Consider the following 16,890-nt stretch of genomic DNA (forward strand, 5'->3'; position numbering starts at 1 on the left):
TGCATCGATACCTTTGTGTGTACTGTAACAATGTTATGTGTATTGGTACCCTTGTGCGTACTGTAACAATGTTATGTGCATTGGTACCCTTGTGCGTACTGTAACAATGTTATGTGCATTGATGCCTTTGTGTGTACTGTAACAATGTTATGTGCATTGATACCTTTGTGTGTACTGTAACAATGTTATGTGCATTGGTACCCTTGTGCGTACTGTAACAATGTTATGTGCATTGATACCCTTTGTGCGTACTGTAACAATGTTATGTGCATTGGTACCCTTGTGCGTACTGTAACAATGTTATGTGCATTGGTACCCTTTGTGCGTACTGTAACAATGTTATGTGCATTGATGCCTTTGTGTGTACTGTAACAATGTTATGTGCATTGGTACCCTTGTGTGTACTGTAACAATGTTATGTGCATTGATGCCATTGTGTGTACTGCAACAATGTTATGTGCATTGATGCCTTTGTGTGTACTGTAACAATGTTATGTGCATTGGTACCCTTGGACGTACTGTAACAATGTTATGTGTAACATTGGTACCCTTTGTGTAACACTGTAACAATGTTATGTGCATTGATGCCTTTTGTGTGTACTGTAACAATGTTATGTGCATTGATACCTTTGTTTGTGTGTACTGTAACAATGTTATGTGTATTGGTACCCTTGTGTAACAATGTTATGTGCATTGGTAATGTGCCTATTACCCGTAACAATGTTATGTGCATTGTACTGTAACAATGTTGATTGATACCATGATGTATTGATGTTACTGTGCGTAACACTGTAACAATGTTATGTGCATTGATACCTTTGCATTGTGCGTACTGTAACAATGTTATGTGCATTGATACCCTTGTGTGTACTGTAAACAATGTTATGTGCATTGTGTATTGGTATGCCATTTACCCTTAACAATGTGTGTACTGTAACAATGTTATGTGCATTGGTGCCTTTGTGTGTACTGTAACAGTGTTATGTGCATTGGTACCCTTGTGTGTACTGTAACAATGTTATGTGCATTGGTACCCTTGTGCATACTGTAACAATGTTATGTGCATTGATGCCTTTGTGTGTACTGTAACAATGTTATGTGCATTGGTACCCCTGTGTGTACTGTAACAATGCTATGTGGATTGATACCATTGTGTGTACTGCAATATGTGCATTGATACCCTTATGTGTACTGTAACAATGTTATGTGCATTGGTACCCTTGTGTGCACTGTAACAATGCTGTTATGTGCACTAGTGCCATGCATATACTTTGACAGAATAAGTCCTTGATATAATGTCCCACTCTGAACATGTTTCTTTCAATTCCGAATGAAAGTCACATCAGTTATTTGTGGTCTCCAAATATAATATTTTAATTGATATAAAAGACATGTTACAAAATGAGGTCCCTTTATTTCTTGAGGTACATGACATTCTTGAGTCCGGAGTGTTCCGGAAGGTGATCCAATGGTGTATGTTTAGATTAGAATCTTAATAAAAGTCTCATGTGCGAACGGACATCTGTCCAAATGACTGAGTCAAGTTCCTTAATCACATCCATATTGATTGTATCCCTCAGTTGTTTTGGGTGTAACCCGATTTTGTAGGATGAAAATCCCTTTTTCAAATCTCCCATGTGAAAAGAGATTTATATAGATGTAGTCATCAGAAGGGGCGTAATCAGATAGTCATTTCTAGAGTAACTGAGTACTATAATTGAAGCTGCATCAGAACGGTTCTTTAGCTTCATAAACTTCTTATATGGACGACCGTACGGTTATGGCTGCGTTCAAATGACGAGTGCGACCGATCACCAGGTTCTTTTCTAAAGGTAATGTATCGTATTTCTAATTATATATTGAACATTAAAGATACCTACACGACTGAATTATTACGATCATCAGATTTCAAAAGTAACATGTTGTATTACAAATAACTGTATAGATACATGTACACAAATGTACGTTACAAGTCTCAAATGTACGTTATTCTTGCAGGCATGGCACTCGTTATAATTTGGTATTAAAGTAGACAGAGATGTTAGAAATATGCATCACTCTCGCAACAAGTCACATTATTTAAAGGGGTGGTCAGGTGTTCTATCTGGGAGTGGCGATTATTTGAAATGGCCGTGGCATCCGGGTAATACCCAGAATCCCCTTGAGATCAGGCGGAGCTTCCCCTTCCGGTAACCGGAACTTAAACGTCTTCAGCATTGACCCCAGAAATAGGAACAATTCCGTCCGGGCTAATGACTCACCAAGGCATATTCTTCTTCCTGAAAGATATGAAATCTGAGATGTTCATGAATTTCAAATAAGACTGCGACATGTGTTTATTACCTTGAGTAACATATCTTAAACATACAAACATACTTGAACCATACAGAAACTTTAAGTCTCAAAAGATGATAAGAGGAAGTGGCTACTGAAATGTTATTTGCCGAATGGCATCATACAAAGACACAATAAACACTCTCACAGTGACTACATTCGGTCTATAAGTGTCATTGTGCCATTCAGCAGGCAGGATGGAGAGGTGAAGTGTGGTTTAATGTCACGTTCAAGGAAAGTGCACGTGTACATCGACCTCAACTGCTAACACTGGTCCGGACTAATCTTTTGGCGCCTTCCGCTTTCCCATTCGTCACCACTCGCCCCTTTCCGTAACCTGCATCGGTATTCGGCTTGTCCCGGAATAACACGAGTTGGTCACGAATGCCGCTTTCCGAGCTGACGCCACATCTTAGAGCTCGGGAAGGTGACTTTTGTGAATTCAGTAGCAATTAGAGGTGGACAGGTGTAAGGTCCCACAGGTGGCGTGTCAGGGACAAAGTCACTTAGCAATATTCCATCTGTGAGATGCAAATATTTGAGTCTGGACCAGAAAATCCAGGGATTGAATGTACGCAACTGGGATATGATTACATGCATCACGTGTACACGTGATCCGGTCAGTCTCCTGTTACACACACCGGTTATAACTATGCTAGGTATACACTGTACCCACTATGTCACACAGCATTTCCCACTTACGTTTGCCTGACTGCAACCGCAGCCTGTACAGCTTTTATTCCTACGCAATGGCACAGAACCTAAACTTGCTACTTACCCATGAAAAAGGGAATGACTGCCTCGTCTCGACAGACATTTCCACTGTCGTCAAGGAACCTCTCTGGTCTGAATGTTTCAGGATCTCGCCACACATCTGGGTCGGACAGAACGGAGCTGATGTTCGGAAGAAGCATAGTGTTCTCAGGGATGGTGAATCCTCTGAATTGTGAGGTGTTCGGTGGAGCGTGAGGCACCGAGAAGGGGACAACATCAGCGAGTCTTTGGACCTCCATGATAAGAGCTTCCATGAAGGGGAGGCAACGCCTGTCACTCATGGAGAGCTGGTGGTCCTTCTCGAAAGCTTGGTCCAGCTCTAGCTGCGCCTTCTCCTGGATGTCTGGGTGCAAACTCAGGTACAGGAGAGCCCACCGCAATGTAGTTGCCGTCGTCTCTGTTCCGGCCACGAAAAACTCGACAATGATCGCTACCAACATCTCATCTGAAACGGTTTTAATTATATTAACAGCAATCATATCAATAATAATAGAATGTAAAGTTTATATATGCCCATCACTTTATTCCATTATTTTAGCAATTCCATTTTATAAAATCAAACCTTGATTGAATCCTTTGCCCCGTGCTAAACAATATTTCCGTTTGGTAATGTTCCATCTGGATTATGCATGACACTTTAAAGCGTCAAGATGAGTAAAATGCTAATAAATAAATGAACAATGATATATTGGAACTGATGTCAGGTAACTTTGTGATGCTGCCACCATGTTGGGCGATACATGCATAATGACATCTTGTTGATTATTTTGTGAATGGATGTCCTTGGTATTACCACCAGCCATCCCATGTCACAGGACTTAACTGGTCACCCCAGTGTCTATGGAACTAAGGATTTCAATGTATGTATCTTTGAGATGTACATTTAGATAACCGTGGCGTTGCATCTGAACGCAACATTTAATCACAGGAAATTTCCACATCATTCATGAACCTGATGCGTGTGCAGACAGAAGCCAAAGTGTGTGCGCCATTAACGAAATTGAGCTCAGTACACGTATAAAATGTCTAAGATACACTATCAAAATGGACAGTGAGTGAGGTTTTGGTTTTATGCCGCTTTTGGCAATATTACAGAAATATAACGGCTGGGGACACCAGGAATGGGCTTCACTCCCAGAGAAAATAAGTGAATTGTTGGTACCATAGAGGTGGGGATGCCGATGACCCTGATTACGAATATGTGGCAAATCAAAACTTAGGGTAATTTCTTGACAGTGGGATAAGTACCGTCTAACGGCTTTAGTTGCAATGAGACTGGTCTCACAAGCCTAAAAATGGCGTCTGGAAATGATAGTCTCATCAAATTAAAAGCACAGTGTTATAGATTGAAATCTGTTCCTTTAATCAACAGGGAATTCTCAACGAAAACTGGAAAGGAAATTTCAAGTTTTAGCGTTAACCATGGGATCTATTCAGCATGAAAAGAAAAGAGAGGGGTGAAGGGCATGAGACTAGGAGCCCATTATAGGCATAAGGGCTAGGTAGAGACTTACGTTACGCCATGATGCTTACAGACGAATCAAGTTTTTTTTCCCATTCTAAGATGGAAAGTATTCGTTTTGGACGACGTAGCCGCAAGCGGTATGCCAGCGCCACAATGTTTTACTATGATCGGTGTGGCGGCGGTAGTGTCATGGCGTGACATGTTGATCAGTTTTAGCATCCTGTCGTCGTTCAACTGGATAGAATTATCGGCAAAATCTTTCAAATAAAAAATGTTAGAAGAATTGTGCCAAGTTCGTTAATGATTATATCCGACAAGGAGGCAATACAATCAGTTCCCTTATGTTTTGTCGGCAGTACATGGATGCACGTTGAATTTCCAAGAATATTTTGTTAATGTGTACACTGGTTAATATTAGAAATGTGAGCAGGGAAAAACAGTTTACACAGTATACTGTTATACCCTCAAATTATATGTCTTAGCCATCAAATTTGAATACTGGATAAATTCGTTACATCGCTGAATTCGAATCAACTAAAATGCATTTCGACAAGAACGAACTTACTAAAAAATGTAGTGTTTTCCGCATTGAGAGTTTGCTGTTTGTCAATTTCTCTGATATAAGCATTGACAAAGTCGTCCTCTTGTTGAAGCAATGGGTCTGTCCTGTGTAGCGCTATCTGTTTCCGTACGAAGTCCCTGACCACTTTGTCGTTGGCTTCTATAACTCGCAGTTTCAGAGGATCTCCGGGACAGTACTTCAACCATGGAAAGAAGTGACACAGCGAGGTCCCGCCGACTAACTTCATGCCTTCGTCGACAGTATCCATGTAAGTGCGAAATTCAGGGTCGTCATGTTCAAACCTCTTCCCGAAGGACAGGGACGATATAACGTTGCATACGCTTGTGTGGATGGTGCAGTGGATATCGAAGGCAGCACCGTTCTCAGACATGATGGCGTCGAGACATGACATCACTTCCTCGTGTATCCGTGTTTCCATGACGTTCTTGCCAAGGCCAAGGTCACGCAAAACGGTGAGAGAGAATTTTCTTTGTTCCTTCCACGTTTGACCGCTTGAGTTCACGACGCCTGGGTTGAAAAGAACACACATATATTATTGCCGGTAGCAGGACAGTATGTACTGCCTGAGTAAACGTGTGATGATGTTTCTTAACTGTCTTATACAAATGTTATTCTAGGGGTTTTGTCTGAAGGAAGTGTTAACTATATGTTTCGGTGTGGAAATTCAGTGAAATGTGACATTTATAACAACTTGCCTCAACTTCACGATTTTCTATTCTTATGTGTGATAATCCGAGAGTTTCATATAAACTGGAATTCTATTTTCTTGTTGGTTCGGACCCCGCCTAATAATAAATTGAAATGATATTAACATTCTTTCCTTTAATTGCTTTATATGTACTGAATGACTTACACCTTCAACAGTTACATTGGTCTAACTTTGAATTATGCTAATAGCAAGGATATTTGAGAGTCTTGTAAAGTATTGAAATAGTGTAGTGTACTGTAATAATTATATTTATATCAGAAACTTTATATACTTATCGAAAACCTGGGACAATAAATATAAAGTGTGTCTCTCGGTACGCAATGTACACTTCTTCTGTGACCTTTGTGTATATTTGTGCGTCGCGTAAAACTCTGAATTGGTTCACTGTTTCATAGCCAAACACGTGAGTGTGTGGGTTGTTTTAACCCTCTTTGAACAGTTTCTATGTTTTATCATGGCATCAGTGTGTGAAATAGTTTCCAAATTATTTTGCTAGGCAGTCGGGCTAGCTATGCCTGAAAGTTACCAGCCCACAAAATAATTCACTAGCCCGAAATTGTAATATAGAAACTAAGCAAAAGATTACAAAAATAGATGAGAATACGATATTGTCGGCATGACACGGATTTCATAAATATGCTGCTAATATGATGAACAATTTTATCAGGCCATGATATTGCATGATTTGAAAGTTTATTATAACTGAACAAGTCGGAGTGATATATTTACAAAATGACCCCATGGAAATTCACTAGCAAGTCGGGCCAGGGATTGTGGACATCTACTGGCCCGACTGAATTTTTACTATTTTGCACACTGCATGGCATGTCATGTTGATGTGGTGGGAAAGAAAAGACCAACGTAGGTCTTAGGTGTGTAATAAATTGATAGAATAGGGGCATGGTGCTGACAGATCCAGAGGCATAATCGTGGCCACCCGGGATGCCAACCCACGGTCACTCATGATCGCTCACCTGTGAGGGATACAAACTGCAGAACAATCTGACTCGGACAATTGCAATATTGCTCTATCCATACACGTAGATGTATCCAGATATAATAGTAACACACATCTGTATTCCGCTATCCCGCAATGTTACCAGTGACAAAATCAGACTGGGTTAGGGTATATTCACAATATGAGAGTTACTTTAGTACGATACGCAAAAAACACACAGTATCTGAATTCTTTTACACATTAAAGTCAATAAAGCGAAACTGTACAAAACTGATTATATAACATATCTAGTTTAGAACAGTGGACAAGTAAGTGGCTACATTTACACTAGTGAGTCTAAACTTTTGATGGGTAGTATATAACATATCACAATTAACGCTAAGTACGTTAAAATGTGTTAGTTATTGAACATTGTGTCTTCAACACTATGAGGTATTGACGATTGTAGAACTGCGTGGTGTTTGGTTAGTTCTGGTGGATGACATAGTTGTTTCCCTTCCAACACAGATTTACAGTACAGCTTTTTTCAAATTTGTAAAATCTCGACGCGAGAATACGCAATCAGCGTTGCTAAGTTCATTCTGATCGTCTGGACTGTCCTCATATTGCCTACACCCCATTTCGCCTACACCTCTATCAAAACAAATGTATGGATGAGTACTATCCGGTCAATAATCTACGTAAAATGCTCTGGGTAATAGAAATCTTAGTGTGTTATCACAATTATCACGAGGCTCTATTAGCAAAGAATATGAAGTAGTCAATGGTAACAGTCTGCACATGTGAACAGACCGATGTCACGAGCAGCGTTTTCCCTTGTGACCGAACGAACAGTGTCATGTGAACCGCGGGGATCAAGATGATCGCTAGCCATGTTATATGTATATTCTGGTAGTTGAGCAAAGCTTCCATTTTGCCTTGATCTTAAAATGTCGAAGAATAATTTTTATCATACAAAATAAATTGGATTCAACTAATTTATTATAACGAACTGTTTCTTTTAACACCAATAGTATAGATTACTTACCCATTCTCTTTGTATACTGGTCATACGTCAATCCCTTTGGTCGGTCACTGAAATTGTCCCCATATTTTACAAACGCTTCTTTCAGTGTTTCATAACCATTGAAGACAATGACGAGATTATTGCCAAAATATAGGCTGAATACATCACCATAACGTTTTCTTAACTTCTGAAAGATGGATCTGACATCTCCCCCTGCTAAGGTGAGGACATTGCCGATAAGCGGCAGTGTCGGTGGACCAGGCGGTAAGTGCTGCGGCTTCCGTGTTCCCAGCCACAGGGCGAGTATACTTACAACAACAACTAGAAGCCATGTAGGGCTGATACAAACAACATAGTCACTGATTGACATATTAGTGCCAGGATATCACCCGTTCACTATTGGGGTAGTGTTCAGCTACACCTGCAAGTACGCGAAACTACTGCCCTGTATAATTTTCTATTTGTTAGTAACATGATCACATAATTACAGTTCCGGATTGGGGTTTGTCAAAACATGCGCCATACACCTGTAGGAAACGAAAACGGATTCACGGTACGATCTCTTGACTCTTTCAAATCTTAACTTTTTTTAATGTGTGTCAGTCACAGGTTTAACGTGACTGTGTTAAATACATACAGTTAAATTAATATCAACATTTATTATAATCAAATTGGCACAGAGCTGAACATTAGTTTATAGTGTATATATCCTGGTGTAGGTAGTATTAGTATGATGTTTAGAATGTAGGTGTTCATATTAAGATTAGTATTAATGCTAGTATTTGTATTAATATCAGTGTTCAGTATTAATATTTGCAATTAGTTATTAGTATAACATTATTATTAATTTTACCAGTTAGTGTAAGTATTACTGTCAGTATTTAGGGGTAAGTATTTGGTTGTTGAATGAGAATTAGGCATTTAAATAGAGAGGTTGTTGTGGGCCTTTCATATTTTAAGTTAGTTTTATTTTTGGTTCTGTCCCCACCAAAGAAGTAGCAAATGTAGAATGACAGACCCTATTGTTTGAACACTTGCACTTTGGTCACCATACAGATGAGTCATAACTGTTGATATAAAGTAAAGAAATTGTCGAGGCCTTTTCACATTTAACGGTATGTTTAACTAATACATAAATGTACAGATATATGCATATTTTATAATCAGCACTATATGAAACATAATATAGATGTACGATAACTGAGATATTTATCCATGTAGTGAGAGAAATAATGAGAATAGATTGTAGGACAGACTGTTCTTTGAGTATGTATTTCATGGAATCATTATAATGTATATAGTAAATATAGTTTATGTGTGCAGACATTTATGGTTGTTCTAGTATGCATGTTTAGTATCTTATTGTGTTTTATGACCGCAGTCTGTTGAGATGTGCGATATGTATTGATGTAGTTCTCATATAAAAAGGCAATGTGTAAAGACGTTAGTTCTTCCGTGTACTCAGTATTGTTATCGTACTTGTATATTTGTTGGCGTTATCATGATGCGCTGATTTAAGCTTATGGTAGTAGTGAGTGAGTGATTTGGGCTTTACTCCGCTTTTAGCAATATTCCAGCAATATCATGGCGGGGGACACCAGAAATGGGCTTCACACATTATACCCATGTGGGGAATCGAACCTGGGTCTTCGGCGTGACGAGCGAACGCTTTAACCACTAGGCTACCCCGCCGCCCCTCGTATGGTAGTAGTCATGGCAGATATAGTCTACACCATGAGGCACAAGACGGGTATGTTTCCCCAGCTCTAAATGCCAAGAAATGTTATTATGTCACACTATATGACATGTGTAAATTCAGGATATATATGCACATCATTTACAACTTCTGTAGTAACCGCAATATTCATATTATAACAAGAATTGTACATATGTATAGCCCTAAGTAAATGTATAATTTGTATGATATTCATATTTTTATTTGCATGACAGATGTATTGGTTCTTTACATGTTATTACCATCTTATAGTGTAAGGAACTGTATCCTAGTTGAGTGATGTTATGAATTTCAGTGTCATATAGTTAGTTAACTGTCATATATGAATAAACATTGTTCCCATCCGTAAATGTGTTGGACATATAAATCTTCAATAACACACAACTCTGCTACATATGATTTGTTGTTTCATGTGTAAATCTCATATACGCTATACTGTTATATACGATGGAGTTGTAAAGCAACCGTTAGATGACATTAGCATCATGTTGCTTAAACTTGTACAAAGTATATGAAACAGACATAAAAGCGCAGTTCCATGTTGCATGGAAGCTTGACGGATATTGATTCTGTACTTCTGTCATCCAAAATATGAATTAAACTAGAATTCAATAACATATGTGGTCGTGTAACATTACTATATGGGGATGTACTGCAACATCATAACTGTACTGGGATATACTGTAACATTATTGGGATATGCTGTAACATAACTGTATTGGGATATTCTGTAACAATACGCAATTGGAAATAATGTAACAATGCCTATATACTGTAACATAATTGTATTGGGAAATGCTGTAACATTATTGTTTTGTGATTTACTGTATTATTACTGTATTTGGATATATGCTGAAACACAAATGTATTTTGACATACAGTAACATCACTGTATTGGAACATACAGTAACATCACTGTATTGGAACATACAGTAACATCACTGTATTGGAACATACAGTAACATCACTGTATTGGAACATACAGTAACATCACTGTATTGGAAGATTCTGTAACATCACTGTATTGGAACATACAGTAACATCACTGTATTGGATCATACAGTAACATCACTGTATTGGAACATACAGTAACATCACTGTATTGGAATATACGGTAACATCACTGTATTGGAACATACAGTAACATAACTGTATTGGAAGATTCTGTAACATAACTGTATTGGAACATACGGTAACATTACTGTATTGGAACATACGGTAACATTACTGTATTGGGACATACGGTAACATTACTGTATTGGGACATAGGGTAACATCACTGTATTGGGACATACGGTAACATTACTGTATTGGGACATACAGTATTGGGACATACGGTAACATTACTGTATTGGGACATACGGTAACATTACTGTATTGGGACGTACGGTAACATCACTGTATTGGAACATACGGTAACATTGCTGTTTTGGGACATAGGGTAACATCACTGTATTGGAACATACAGTAACATTACTGTATTGGAACATACAGTTACATCACTGTACTGAACATACGGTAACATTACTGTATTGGGACATAGGGTAACATCACTGTATTGGGACATACGGTAACATTACTGTATTGGGACATAGGGTAACATCACTGTATTGGGACATATGGTAACATTACTGTATTGGGACATACAGCATTGGGACAAACGGTAACATTACTGTATTGGGACATACAGTCTTGGGACAAACGGTAACATTACTGTATTGGAACGTAGGGTAACATCACTGTATTGGAACATACGGTAATATTACTGTATTGGGACATAGGGTAACATCACTGTATTGGAACATACAGTAACATTACTGTATTGGAAAATTCTGTGACATTACTGTTTTGGAACATACGGTAACATTACTGTATTGGAACATAAAGTAACATTAATGTATTGGGACATAGGGTAACATTACTGTATTGGGACATAGGGTAACATCACTGTATTGGGACATAGGGTAACATCACTGTATTGGGACATACGGTAACATCACTGTATTGGGACATACGGTAACATTACTGTATTGGGAGATACGGTAACATTACTGTATTGGGACATACAGTAACTTCGCTGTATTGGAAAATACAGTATTGGGACATACGGTAACATAACTGTATTGGAACATACGATAACATCACTGTATTGGGACATACGGTAACATTACTCTATTGGGACATAGGGTAACATCACTGTATTGGGACATACGGTAACATTACTGTATTGGTACATAGGGTAACATTGCTGTATTGGGACATACGGTAACATTAATGTATTGGGACATACGGTAACATCACTGTATTGGGACATACGGTAACATTACTGTATTGGGACATACGGTAACATTACTGTAATGGGACATACGGTAACATTACTGTATTGGGACATACGTAACATTACTGTTTTGGGACATATGGTAACATTACTGTATTGGGACAAACGGTAAGATTACTGTATTTGGACATAGGGTAACATTACTGTATTGGTACATAGGGTAACATTGCTGTATTCGGACATACATTAACATTAATGTATTGGGACATAGGGTAACATTACTGTATTGGGACATAGGGTAACATCACTGTATTGGGACATACGGTAACATCACTGTATTGGGACGTACGGTAACATTACTGTATTGGGAGATACGGTAACATTACTGTATTGGGACATACAGTAACTTCGCTGTATTGGAACATACAGTATTGGGACATGTGGTAACATTACTGTATTGGAACATGCGGTAACATCACTGTATTAGGACATACGGTAACATTTCTCTATTGGGACAGAGGGTAACATCACTGTATTGGGACATACGGTAACGTTACTGTATTGGTACATAGGGTAACATTGCTGTATTGGGACATACGGTAACATTAATGTATTGGGACATACGGTAACATCACTGTATTGGGACATAGGGTAACATAACTGTATTGAAACATAGGGTAACAACACTGTATTGGGACATAGGGTAACATTACTGTATTGGTACATAGGGTAACATTACTGTATTGAAACATACGGTAACATCACTGTATTGGGACATACGGTAACATTACTCTATTTGGACATAGGGTAACATTACTGTATTGGGAAATACGGTAACATTACTGTATTGCAACATTCAGTAACATTACTGTATTGGGACATAGGGTAACATTACTGTATTGGGACATAGGGTAACATTACTGTATTCGGACATACATTAACATTAATGTATTGGGACATAGGATAACATTACTGTATTGGGACATAGGGTAACATCACTGTATTGGGACATACGGTAACATTACTGTATTGGGACATACGGTAACATTACTGTATTGGGTAGATACGGTAACATTACTGTATTGGGACATACAGTACTGTATTGGGACATACGGTAACATTACTGTATTGGAACATACAGTATTGGGACATGGTAACATTACTGTATTGGAACATGCAGTATTGGGACATGGCAGTAACATCACTGTATTGGGACATACGGTAACATGACATACGGTAACTCTATTGGGACAGAGGGTAACATCACTGTATTGGGACATACGGTAACGTTACTGTATTGGTACATAGGGTAACATTGCTGTATTGGGACATACGGTAACATTAATGTATTGGGACATACGGTAACATCACTGTATTATTGGTAACATAGGGTATTGGGACATATAACTGTATTGAAACATAGGGTAACATCACTGTATTGGGACATAGGGTAACATTACTGTATTGAACACAGGGTAACAGGGTAACATCACTGTATTGGGACATACGGTAACATTACTGTATTGGGACATACGGTAACATCACTGTATTGGGACATACGGTAACATTATTGTATTGGGACATACGGTAACATCACTGTATTGGGACATGGGGTAACATGGGACACTGTATTGGGACATAGGGTAACATCGCTGTATTGGGACATAGGGTAACATCACTGTATTGGGACATACAGTAACATCGCTGTATTGGGACATACAGTAACATTACGGTAACTGTATTGGGACATACGGTAACATTACTGTATTGGGACATTGGGTAACATCACTGTATTGGGACATACGGGTAACATTACTGTATTGGGACATTGGGTAACATTACTGTATTGGGACATATGGTAACATTACTGTATTGGGACATAGGGTAACATCACTGTATTGGGACAGTAACATTGCTCCATTGGGTAACATCACTGTATTGGGACATACAGTAACATTACTGTATGGGACATACGGTAACATACTGTATTGGGACATACGGTAACATTACTGTATTGGGACATACACTGTATTAACATTACTGTATTGGGACATACGGTAACATTACTGTATTGGGACATAGGGTAACATTACTGTATTGGGACATGGGGTAACATTACTGTATTGGGACATACGGTAACATCACTGTATTGGGACATTACGGTAACATTACTGTATTGGGACATACAGTATTGGGACATAGGGTAACATTAGTGTATTGCGACGTAGGGTAACATCACTGTATTGGGACATACGGTAACATTACTGTATTGGGAGATACGGTAACATTACTGTATTGGGACATACAGTAACTTTGCTGTATTGGAAAATACAGTATTGGGACATACGGTAACATTACTGTATTGGGACATACAGTATTGGGACATAGGGTAACATTAGTGTATTGGGACGTAGGGTAACATCACTGTATTGGGACATACGGTAACATTACTGTATTGGGAGATACGGTAACATTACTGTATTGGGACATACAGTAACTTCGCTGTATTGGAAAATACAGTATTTGGACATACGGTAACATTACTCTATTGGAACATACGGTAACATCACTGTATTGGGACATACGGTAACATTACTGTATTGGGACATAGGGTAACATCACTGTATTGGGACATACGGTAACATTACTGTATTGGTACATACGGTAACATCACTGTATTGGGACATACGATAACATCACTGTATTGGGACATACGGTAACATTACTGTAATGGGACATACGGTAACATTACTGTATTGGGACATACGGTAACATTACTGTATTGGGACATACGGTAACATCACTGTATTGGGACATACGGTAACATTATTGTATTGGGACATAGGGTAACATCACTGTATTTGGAACATAGGGTAACATTACTGTATTGGGACATAGGGTAACATCACTGTATTGGGACATAGGGTAACATCACTGTTTTGGGACATACAGTAACATCGCTGTATTGGGACATACAGTATTGGGACATACGGTAACATTACTGTATTGGGACATTGGGTAACATCACTGTATTGGGACATACGGTAACATTACTGTATTGGGACATTGGGTAACATCACTGTATTGGAACATATGGTAACATTACTGTATTGGGACATAGGGTAACATGGCTGTATTGGGACATAGGGTAACATCACTGTATTGGGACATACAGTAACATCGCTGTATTGGAACATACAGTATTGGGACATACGGTAACATTACTGTATTGGGACATTGGGTAACATCACTGTATTGGGACATACGGTAACATTACTGTATTGGGACATAGGGTAACATCACTGTATTGGAACATGGAGTAACATTACTGTATTCGGGCATACGGTAACATCGCTGTTTTTGGACATTAGGTAACATCACTGTATTGGAACATGCAGTAACATTACTGTATTGGAAGATTCTGTAACAACACTGTATTGGAACATACAATAACATTACTGTATTGGAACATGCAGTAACATCGCTGTATTGGAACATACAGTAACATCGCTGTATCGGAACATGCAGTAACATTACTATATTGGAAGATTCTGTAACAACACTGTATTGGAACATACAATAACATTACTGTATTGGGGTAACAGTAACATCGCTGTATTGGAACATACACTAACATCGCTGTATTGGAACATACAGTAACATCACTGTATTGGAACATACAGCAACATTACTGTATTGGAACACGCAGTAACATTACTGTACTGGAAGATTCTGTAACAACACTGTATTGGAACATACAATAACATTACTGTTTTGGAAGATTTTGTAACATCACTGTATTGGAACATACAGTAACATCACTGTATTGGAACATACAGTAACATCACGTATTTGAACATACAGTAACATCACTGTATTGGAACATACAGTAACATTACTGTATTGGAAGATTCTGTAACATAACTGTATTGGAACATTCAGTAACGTTACTGTATTGAAAGATTCTGTAACATTATCGTATTGGGGCATACTGCAACCGTTACTGTATTGATATATTGTATCACTACTGTATTGCGACATATGGTAACAGTACTGTGTTAGGATTTAGGAGACTCTGTGACATTACTGTGTTGGGATATGCTGTATGATATCTATATTGGAATACACTGCAAGATGACTGTTTATGGGATGTACTGTAACAATACCCTTCGGGATATACTATTATGATACCATGATTGTTTTGGGACATCTAGCATCATGACTGTCTCAGGATATACTGTAACACTACTGTAACTGGATATACTGTAAGATTACTGTATAGCAACATACTTGGATATGTAACATTTCCGTATCTAAATATATCGTGGCATAGCTATCTTGGGCTATACTGTTACATTGTTCCCACTGGTTTCAGCATACCCTCATGCAGGTCACGGCAGCATCGCACCTCGACAGAATAACTTTAGTAGTTAAGTAGTTCATGTCATAATATTTTTTTATTTACAAATCTGGATACAAAATAACACCATAAAGTTCAATTACATATAAATTCAAGCCGTGCTTGGATATTCCACATAACAACAACCTACACTGTCCCACAATAGACGGCTCCATCTTTTGATGAGCCAAACTAGGAAACAAACAATGAAGTCAAGTAAATATTAGTGTCAGGTATACAAGGAACACATGTTCTCCACTAATGTGTTATACTTACAGTAATAGTGTTTCACACTATGAGATAACACGCAATAGATGACGTTTTTGTCGTATTCACACAAAAGAATTTTTCAAAAAGGATTTATTTTAAATATGTCTTTGGATTACTTGCAGAAATACTTTATTGATGGAAATGCTACTGTCCACTATATACCTGTAAGGCTCATTCACATTATTGATCGACAAGTGGAGATTTCGGACATGGAAATTACCAACACATTTCTTAGTAATTACTACTGTAGTTTCTTTTGATAGGAGCAAATGGTGGAATACACATGATTTAATATCAAATCGGGTATTTCAAATATGATATACAAATATATTATTTACTCTAATTCCACTCTTTATCGTGCAACAAAACAAATATACAC

At 38.2% G+C, this 16,890-nt stretch overlaps 1 protein-coding gene across 1 annotated transcript; it reads right to left on the reverse strand.

The window, feature by feature from the left end:
* Positions 1-1,394: 1,394 nt before the first annotated feature.
* On the reverse strand, positions 1,395-8,318 carry LOC124281746 (cytochrome P450 2J4-like). Its single transcript, XM_046717720.1, has 4 exons — positions 7,851-8,318; positions 5,139-5,663; positions 3,113-3,553; positions 1,395-2,279 (listed from the first exon to the last, which is right to left on the reverse strand). The coding sequence occupies exons 1-4, from the start codon at positions 8,197-8,199 to the stop codon at positions 2,101-2,103; spliced, it is 1,494 nt and encodes a 497-aa protein (XP_046573676.1). The 5' UTR covers positions 8,200-8,318; the 3' UTR covers positions 1,395-2,100.
* Between the last annotated feature and the right edge of the window lie 8,572 nt (positions 8,319-16,890).

This window comes from Haliotis rubra, unplaced genomic scaffold (genome assembly GCF_003918875.1).
Source record: "Haliotis rubra isolate DU_JTF1 unplaced genomic scaffold, ASM391887v1 Scf289, whole genome shotgun sequence".
NCBI lineage: Eukaryota > Metazoa > Mollusca > Gastropoda > Lepetellida > Haliotidae > Haliotis > Haliotis rubra.

Excerpts from the sequence above, each read along its gene's own strand:
- LOC124281746 (XM_046717720.1), bottom strand. The coding sequence starts at position 8,199 with ATGTCAATCAGTGACTATGTTGTTTGTATCAGCCCTACATGGCTTCTA. Across the intron at positions 5,664-7,850 it reads CCAGTATACAAAGAGAATGG|GCGTCGTGAACTCAAGCGGT; the intron begins GTAAGTAATCTA and ends TTTTCAACCCAG. Across the intron at positions 3,554-5,138 it reads GGAAAACACTACATTTTTTA|ATGAGATGTTGGTAGCGATC; the intron begins GTAAGTTCGTTC and ends AAACCGTTTCAG.